This window comes from Hydra viridissima, unplaced genomic scaffold, assembly GCF_058129835.1.
Source record: "Hydra viridissima isolate aposymbiotic clone 2 unplaced genomic scaffold, HvirCarnegie_v1 scaffold_1, whole genome shotgun sequence".
NCBI lineage: Eukaryota > Metazoa > Cnidaria > Hydrozoa > Anthoathecata > Hydridae > Hydra > Hydra viridissima.
This window is the reverse complement of record NW_028324300.1, coordinates 22609764-22619532: the sequence shown is the minus strand read 5'-3', so window position 1 is coordinate 22619532 and position 9769 is coordinate 22609764. Positions and strand designations below refer to the sequence as shown.

Genomic DNA, 9769 nt, shown 5'->3' with positions numbered 1-9769 from the left:
AAGAAAAAAGTTCTGTTGTTGAACGATGGAACAGAACGATGAAAGAGAGAATGTTTAAATATTTTTCATCCAACAACACCAATAAATACATTGACGTATTAGATGAAATGGTGAAAAATTACAACAACACCAAGCACTCTTCTATCAAAATGACTCCAGTGGAAGCCAGGGATAAAAAGAATAAAGGTAGGGTATGGTGGAACCTGTATGGAAAGGATCAAACATTACCAGCAAAACCAAAATTTTCAATGGGTGACAAAGTGAGGATCGTAAAAAAGAAGTCTCATTTTGAAAAGGGGTATACGCCGAGATGGACTGAAGAGGTTTTTACCGTGACAAATGTTCAGCATACGAATCCACCTACGTATAAAATCGCTGATGCTAACAATGAAGAAATACAAGGTACATTTTATGAACAAGAAATGCAAAAGACGCAACAAGACATATTCAGAATTGAAAAAGTCATTCGAAAGCAAAAGAACAGATCACTAGTCAAATGGCTAGGATATCCAGACTCTTTTAACTCTTGGGTGAACAATAAAGAAGTGATCTAAAAAATCGTAGATTTTCATTATTCCGAAAAACGAGTTAAATAATTTTCTTTTCTATATAAAAGAAATGAGTTTTATTACAATTGAAAGTTTTGACGAGAGTAAATTATCAGTCGGAGAAATTTACTCAGCGACCAAACCAGTAACTTATCAAAAAATACCATTAAAATATTCTTATTCCAATGGAGACGCTCCTCTTGTATTACGATCTCCCATCTTATTTTCGTATGGTGTATGCGAGAATAAAGAACCAGCAACACAAAAATTGACTGGTTATTCCATGTCTTTTGTCTGCTTTGATGCTAAAAAGGGAAAGACAGAAGAAGAAGCAAAGTTTATTAGCATGATGGAAAAGATTACTTTGTTCATTAGAGGTGAAGTAGATAAATTGTCATCCAAACTTAAAAAAGGAGGAAGAAAAAAGCAAATTAATTCAGAAGAATTGAGTATTTTAAAATATAAAGCTGATAATGCTGAATCTGCACCAGTCTTTTATGCAAAGACGTTTACTAAAAATGTGCAAGATGAAATACTCATTACTTCTTTATTCCATAGAAAGAAAACAAATCTTGATATACAAAATGGAGTTAAAGGAGAACGCAGTAATAGAAATTTGGTCAAATGCTCTGGACATGATTTTATCAACCAAAGATGTTATGCTATTGGAGGACTTAGAATTGAGGGGGTGTATATTGGTCCTTCGATTGTGTCTATTCAAGTTAAACTGGTGGAGGCTGTCATCGTAAAAAATGCGTCTTTGCCTCATAGCATGATGCTGTGTGAAGACTTTGATTTAGAGGTGAAAGAATCAGATGAAATAGAGCAGGATTAAAAAATTTTTTTAGATTCTTTGAATACATAGAATTTCACATGTGAAATTTTTAAAATTTTTCTGAATTTTAAAAAATGATCAACGTTGAAGGGATTGTACTACCGAACAAACCTCTTACCAACTTTCAATTAATAGAGGCTGCAAAAAAGCTTAAAATTAAAAACTTTAGAGGTGTTTTTGTGAGGGATGAATTGCCAGAAAAGACAATGAAAAAAGAATGTGGAATTGTCAACACAGGAGATTCGAGCACAGATGGATTTCATTGGGTGTGTTGGTATAAAGACGGTGATAAGAAATACAGTTTTGATTCTTATGCTCAGCCTCCTCTTGTAGAGCTAGTTGACTATTTGAAGAGTCCGGTTTATTATAACAGCGAGAGAGTTCAATTTGGAAACACGTCTTATTGCGGTCACTTGTGTCTCTACGTCTTGAAAAAATTACAGGAAGGGGTGAACTTTCAAAGCGTTGTTAACACACTTTGGTGAAAAATTTTTTCCCATCATTAAAAAATGATTGACAAATTTGGAAGAACTGAATTAGGGAGGTATTTTTATGATCCTTATTCAGCAACAGCTATAACAGGTGATCTCTATGTCAGAACAGATGGAAACAGCACCATCACTGCAGATTTAGATTACAACTCTCATAAAATCATCAATTTGGGTGAACCCACCAACGCACACGATGCAGCTACGAAGAATTATGTAGATACGCATGCGTCAGGAGGAGGAACGGTGATTGGAACTACAGATTTAGATTTAAATTTTCACAAAGCCATCAATTTGAATGAGCCAACTAATTTGCATGACGCTGCCACCAAAAATTACGTGGACGTCAGCTCAAGTCAGTGTGTTAAAACAGACGGATCTAGCACCATCACTGGAATCATCGACATGAATTCACACAAACTGATCAATGTGAGCGATCCAACCAATTTAAAAGACGCAGCAACAAAAGGGTATGTAGACACCAAAGTCTCTTACAACGCTATTTCATACACCGACATTAACATGACAGCTCATAAACTAACTAATTTAGCTGAACCAACATCAGCTTCGGATTCAGCTACGAAGAATTATGTAGACACGCATGCTTCAGGTGGAACGGTGATTGGAACTACAGATTTGGATTTGAACTCTCACAAATTGATCAACGTGACCGATCCAGTCAACGCGCAAGATGGAGCAACAAAGAATTATGTAGACTTGCTGTTGCAAAAATCAAGTCTGACTAGTCTCGTTCCAGGATCTAGTTTTACCAGTTTGGGGTTGAAGTCTCAGACGGTTGCAGCGTTAACCACTTCTCCTGTGTTTGCGTTTTCTGGAAAATCAGGAGTGTTGAGAAGATTGTGGTTGGCTTTATACAGCACCTCTGGCACGAATATTCCAGGTCAAGTTTTTATTAGAATCTTCACTGATGGAGAAATCAATGTAGGGAATTATGCAGAAACAACAGAAGGAGTTGGAGTGGATCAAACAGGACTTACTACCGATTTGCTTTTTTCACCATTGGGAGGAGCTTTTTACACCAATTCTTTGCAGGGATGCAACATGTTTAACACCACTTCCTTGGGAGGATATTTCACATTGGACATGCCTTTCAGAAACGACGTCTCCATTCAACTCGTCAACAGAAATGCTACTGCCATCACGTACTGGATTCAACCGTTCATTTCCACACTTGCTTCCATTCCTGCGACCATCCCTCTTTACAAGCTGTACTGCAGAACGTTTCGATATTTGAATACCACTTACGGTAGCGAATACGTTTTGCTGAACACCAGCGGGAAAGGAAATGGTGTGTCGTTGAAATACATCAGGATGCACGTCATTGGCGCCTCTGGAAACTGGTGGGAATCTAGAGTCAGAATGTACGATGGAAATTTACCTCCAGGTAACGGCACTGTTCTCACTCCTTGGACACCGTACAACACCAACAATTACACCTACTTTTCAGGATATGACGGTGACAGCACATGCTTCTTTTCCTCTTCTGGATTAGAAGATTTTTACTTGTCGTCATGGAACGGGACAAATGTGACTTCCTTCAACAACAAATCAACAGGACTTCTGTATCAATCCACTTCATCCATCGGTTCCGCCACCACCATCTCTTTTTACAGAAATTTTGGAGAAGCAGATTCTATGCCTACTGTCGCAGCTGGTAGAAGACTCGTTGTCACGCTCAACTCTGGTGATGCTCAAGTAGGACAATCTGGAAGCTTTTACCTTCTTCTAGGACAAGCCTATTATTACGCATAAAAATCACTAGTGATTTCCATGAATCCGCAAACGGATCTAATGTACAGATAAAAAAAATTTGAATTTTGAGTTAAATAAATTTCTTTTCATATAAAAAATAACAATGAGTATGTCAGATAATGAATTTTTAGAAGATCTCTATGAAAGCGAAGACGATGACAGTTCTGTTGCTGAGGATAGACCTTACAATTGGTATATGTTGGTTAACCCTGAAGACGATGATCCAGAGGATAGACCTAACAATAATATTGAAGCGAGTGCAAACAGAATACGTCCTCGCAATAGACTTATATTTGTTGACGCTGAAGATGATGATGATCCTGAAGATTTGCCTTACAATGGACCTTACAATGATACTATAGTTTTAGATTACAATTCGATGAGTGTTGAAGAACAAAATGAATATGATGATTATATATATAATGAATTGTTACAAGATATGCGTAATGAAACGGGTGGAAACAACTTTATCATTTACATCAATGATGAGGAGGAGAAAAGAAATAGATTAAAGATTGAGGCGTTGATTGAAGATTTTCAAAAGGATAAAAATAGAGTGTGTGCTTCTGCTGCTTAAAACGATAATCATTTTATTCTTTATATGTGAGGAATAAAATGATGTATTATAAAAATTAATTTTTTTGTGATAATAAAAATGGAGAATCATGTGCATAAAAAAAATTTTTTTAATAACGATCGAAAGGCTCGTCATAAATCATATCTTTTTTTCGACAAGTATTTGAAGCATCCTCCTGTAAAAGTGGGAAGTAAGTATGAAATATTTGCTCAAAAAGACATCACATTAAATAAACTGAGTCATCAGAAAATAACTTTTATGTTTGGAATAAAGCTTAAAAGCGGATTAGCTTTAGTGAATTTGAGGGAAAGCCTAAAATCAAAACTGGATTATTTCAGTCACAGCATCATACTATCAGAGTCGACGGATAATGTGATCATGGAAATTTACAATAACAGCAAGTCAGATGTCATTATTAAAAAAGGGGGAAGTTTATGCTTTGTCAATTTCATTAATGAGTCAAAAAAAATATTTTTTTCGTTTAATATAAAATGGAATACAATCACGATGCTAAATCTAACGCAAAAGCGCATGGACTTTATCCAGTTCTTCCAACAGCTCCTGCAGATGATGGAGGACACATTTACCGTCTTCAAAAAATAAGCGAAGTCCAAAAAGAGATGGACAACGAGAGGAAAAAGAGAGTGCATTTGAGCAAAAAGTACCATCGCGCTTTCAGAATCATTTCTTTTGTAGACTCTACGTTGCAAGCAGGTGGCGTTGCACTTGGAGTTGTTGGAATTGGAACTTTGAGCACCATCGCTGCTGCTCCTATTGCGATTGCGTGTGAAGGTGCGGCTATTGGAATGGGGTTTTTATCCATTGTAGGAGGGCAAGTCAACAAAAAACTAGCATTAAAAGCGGAGAAGCATGAAAAGATTAAAGTGTTGGCCGAGTCGAAATTGAACACCATCAACAGTCACATTTCAAAGGCTTTAGTAGACAACATTGTGAGCGATTCAGAGTATGAATTGATTTTAGACGAGCTTCAAAAGTTTAATAGTCTGATGAAAGAAATAAGAACTAAAACAAAAATCAACATTGACGAGATAACTAAAGAGTCGTTGATCCAAAAAGGAAGAGAAGATGCAATAAAAGCGTTCAACAACATGTTTAAAAAATCATAGATTTTCCATGGATCTGCACTCGGATCTAAAAAACTAATTTAAAAAACGTAGATAAGTTTGCGTTTAAGTTTTTTCTTGCGTTTTAAAAAATGTCCTTTTTTAAAATACAAGACCCTAACAAGAGGGATGAACTGGTGAAAGAATTTGTTGAAAGAAGAAAAAGAATCTATCAAGATAGTTTGAATGAAAATATTTATGATGCTAATCTTCAGACGGATTTGAGCAAGCTTTACAAGCCTCTGATTGAAAGCAATGAAAAGATGATCAAGAGCATTGAAGAAAGTCGCAATGAACAAGTGCCTCCCAGTTTTGATGAGACAAATCATTTAGGAGATATTTCATACTTCTATTTAAATAAATATAATAAACGTTTCCCAAACGGTACTAAAAGAGTTTATGAATTTAGTAGAATTGGTGATAGAATGCGCATTGGAAAAATGGAAGTGGAGGTGGATGGAAATGATATCGTTGTTGGAGGAGAAAAGTATGAAGGAACAAAAGGTCTTTGGGAGTTGCTAACCAATCCAAACATTTCAAAAGAATTTTTTAGCAGCAGCATTAACATAGAAGATAAGGAAAACTATAGAAAAATTCTTTTAGACAGTGATGCTATTTATTCAGATACAAACAAGCCAAAAGCCTCCAGAAGCGAAAAATACCGACAAATTATAAAGCCTCTTCGGGAAGAAATTAAAAGTGAAACCAAAGTCAAAAAAGGCGATGGTGTGATTATTCTTCCAAGCGATCCAAATGCTCTTGTGGAAAATCTCAACTTGAGCATAGCTACATGGCATGCTGGAAATAAAGGATCTAGAAATGTAGCTGTTTCCATTTGCGATGAGCTGTTGAGGCAGAATAGGATTAATAAAGACGAGTACAAGGCTATGATGGCGTATATCGATATGAAATAAAAAAAAAATCTTTGGAAATAAAAAATGATCGTTTATAGAAATAGATATGTTAAGAGGCATATTGTAGGTGGGAGTGGAATCATGGAAACGCTTAAGAATTTCTTGAGAAGAGCAGCAGCTTCAAGCGCTTCAAGAGCAGCATCTACTTTAGCTAATAAAATTGCAAAAACTGAATTGGGAAGAGAAGCCATCATGGCTACTAAATCTGCAGGAAAAGAGCTAGCTTCAACAGCCATTTCCACTGCCAAAGATGTAGCTATTGACAAAGGTAAAAGAACCATTGAAAAATTGTATGCCAAGACTGGAACTCCAAAGCCAGCTGCAAAGAATGATCTCAGTCTTAAAAGCAAAGAAATTATTTCGAGCATTGTTAACAAAGCAGCAGCAGCAGCAGCACCGGTTATGAACGAATATTCTATGTTTGGATCAGGATTGTCAAAGAACAACGCGATTAGAATACAAGACTTGGTAAAAAAGGGAAATGGACTTTTGATTGCATGAGGATGTAAAAATTTTTTCCTTAGATGTATAAAAATGGCAAATTCCGATGTTTTAAATTTTACAGAAGAGATTATTGTGGATGAAGAAATTGAGAGATTTGAGTTTCACGAATACGAGCCCGTGAATAAAAATATAAATGTGGATGGAGATATAAGGATCAATATTGAGCAGCAAGATTTGTTCACGCTTCCATCTGAGGCATACCTTTTGGTTGAAGGAAGACTTTTAAAAGCGGATGGAACTTCTTACGCTGATACAGATGTTGTTACTTTGGTTAACAATGGTTTCATGTACATGTTCAGTCAGATTTCTTATCATTTGTCGAATAACGAGGTGGAGACCATTTACGAACCTGGACAAGCTACCACCATGATTGGATACCTCAAATATCCAGTAGAGTTCCAAGTGTCTGAAGGAATGAATCAGCTGTGGCAAAGAGACACGACAGCTTTAGCAGATCTTGTCAACAACACTGGATTTAAGCAAAGACAAGACTACATCATTGCAAAAAGTGAAGAAAAAGGAACGTTTTCGTTTTGCATTCCTTTAAAGCACATTTTTGGATTTTGTGATGATTACGATAAAGTGATCTATGGATTTAAGCATACAATTGCTCTTGTGAGAAAGAGCGATAGTGATGCTATTTTTAGAACAGCTGCAACAGCTGCAGGAAAACTGGATTTGACTAAACTGTCTTTGTTTATGCCTCATGTCACACCCTCTGTAGTGGCTAGCAACAATCTTTACAAAATCATTGAATCAAAAGTAAATGTTCCAATTTCGTTCAGATCTAGACAATGCGACACCATCGCTGTTCCTGTATCCAATAACTTTAGTTGGAGATTAAGCGCAAGATCAGCTAGCGAAAGACCAAGGTATGTCATTGTTGGATTCCAAACCAATAAATCTGGAAGTCAAGAACTAAATCCTGCAGTCTTTGATCACTGCGACTTGAAAAACATATATGTCACTTTAAACAGTGAAAGATATCCTGCTGTTGATTACAATTTGGACTTTAAAAACCAAAAATACTCAAGAGCTTATAAGGACGCTTCTAAATTTGACAATAGACTTTATGGAGTAAGCGATATCATAAGTCAACCTAATATATCTGCCTTAAACTATAGATACATTTGTCCTCTGTTTGTTTTTGATGTGAGCAAACAGGCTGAGAGACTAAAAACTTCAGTGGTAGATGTGCAAATAAAAGCTACATTTAATGCGAACGTTCCTGCAAACACTCAGGCTTTTGCTGTTCTCATTTCTGATAAATTGCTTAGATTTGAATCAGATGGAAGCAGATTTAATTTTGTTTATTGAAAAGGACTCAAAAATAATATTTTTAAAATAAAAATGAGATATACGAAAAAGGATTTGAAAAAATTACTGAAAGAAAACGGAATTTCCAAAACGTCAAACAATAAAATGTCATTATTAATGCTTGCGATTGAAAACAACTTGATTGATAAAAACATATTGATTAAAGACGTGAAGGAAGATCGACCTGTGGGTAGACCTAAAAAGGATTTAAATCTGTTAAAATAAGAATAAAATGATACAGTTTTTTCCATTTTTTCTAGAATGTAGTATCAAAGAGACTGACGTAAATAAAAAAAGACATCTTGAGCTTCTTGCTTTTGGAAAAACAGGTGTGTTTCACGAATCTGTTTACGTCACTGAAAACGGAAATTTTAATATTCCAAAAGAGTACAGTGAGGAAGAGAGAGAAAAGCTTTACCTACTTGTATGGAGTGGTGAGACAGAATATTCACGAATGGAAAAGAAAATCAAAGAGCATCTCAGTACTTGGAAAGTCTTGCCTAAAAAAGAAAAGCTACGAATGATTGACAATTATGTGCTTGGTTTGGATTGTGATTTCGAGGAGAAGAAAAAGATTTCTGGAAATCTAAAAAGCGCAATTTTAAATCATTCACTTGCTCCTAATGATATTGTATATAAAAACTTTAAAATAATTTTCATCAATGACATAAATTTAAAAAAATCGAATTTGATTTAAAAAAAATCTTTACAAATAAAAAAGATGAAATATACAAGAAAACTTTTGAAAAATTTGTTAAAAGAAAACGGGGTTTCCAAAACGTCAGACAATAAAATGTCACTCATGATGCTTGCGATTGAAAACAATCTGATTGATAAAGATGTCATTTTGGAAAACTCGAAAGACAAGAAACCTGTTGGCAGACCTAGAATACATGAGAAAAAAGAAAAGAAACCTCTTGATCCAAAATATGCTAGACTTGGTTTAATTAGAAATAATCCTTTACATTTAAAAATAACTCATGTGGATACTGGTGAGGTGGCTGAGTACAAGTCTGCTTACGAGACTCATAAAAAGACAGGACATAGCTGGCAGTACTTTGAATGCAGAAATGGAAAAGTGATAGATGGTTACAAATATGAGATTTCTGGAGGTAGAAATTTTTAAATTTGATATATCAAATTTAAAAATTGAAAATGGCTTAAATAAAAATCTTACACTATTAAAAATGGAAAACAAAACGTTGAAAGAATTAAAAGAAATTGCTAAAGAGCAAAAAATAAGAGGTTACTCTAAAATGAGAAAGGGTGATCTTTTAATGGTTTTAGATCCTCCTAGAATTGCTTCTGCTCCTGCTTCTCTTCGTAGACCTACTGTGGTGAGGTTTGTTCGACCCGCTGTAAAAGTTTCAATAAAGCCGACAAAAGTTTCTGTAAAGCCTACAAAAGTAAGGTTTGTTGTTGGTTCTGAAAGACCTGTGCCAGCTCCAAGACTAAGGTCTAGCGACTTGATTTCATTCGAACCTTCTACTCTCTTGCAAAATCAGGTGACAAGAGATGAACCCTCTATTCTTAACACACCGGTTGTCGATTCAACAAACGTTATTACACCTATGCCGGTTCCAGCACCAAGACCTGGTTTATTTTCAACTCTGACGAGAGTTACAAAAAGTGTGGCATCCTATGTTAAAACTAAGTTTAATGATGTTAAAGATTGGATAGAACCCTACG

At 35.4% G+C, this 9769-nt stretch overlaps 1 protein-coding gene across 1 annotated transcript; it reads left to right on the top strand.

Moving 5' to 3' along the window:
• The first annotated feature begins 6283 nt into the window (after positions 1 to 6283).
• On the top strand, positions 6284 to 8080 carry LOC149893948 (uncharacterized). Its single transcript, XM_090076661.1, has 2 exons — positions 6284 to 6527; positions 6825 to 8080. Exons 1-2 carry the CDS (start codon positions 6284 to 6286, stop codon positions 8078 to 8080), a joined length of 1500 nt encoding a protein of 499 aa, XP_089932787.1.
• Positions 8081 to 9769: the final 1689 nt, after the last annotated feature.

Excerpts from the sequence above, each read along its gene's own strand:
- LOC149893948 (XM_090076661.1), top strand. The coding sequence starts at position 6,284 with ATGATCGTTTATAGAAATAGATATGTTAAGAGGCATATTGTAGGTGGG. Across the intron at positions 6,528-6,824 it reads AGATGTAGCTATTGACAAAG|AAGAGATTATTGTGGATGAA; the intron begins GTAAAAGAACCA and ends TAAATTTTACAG.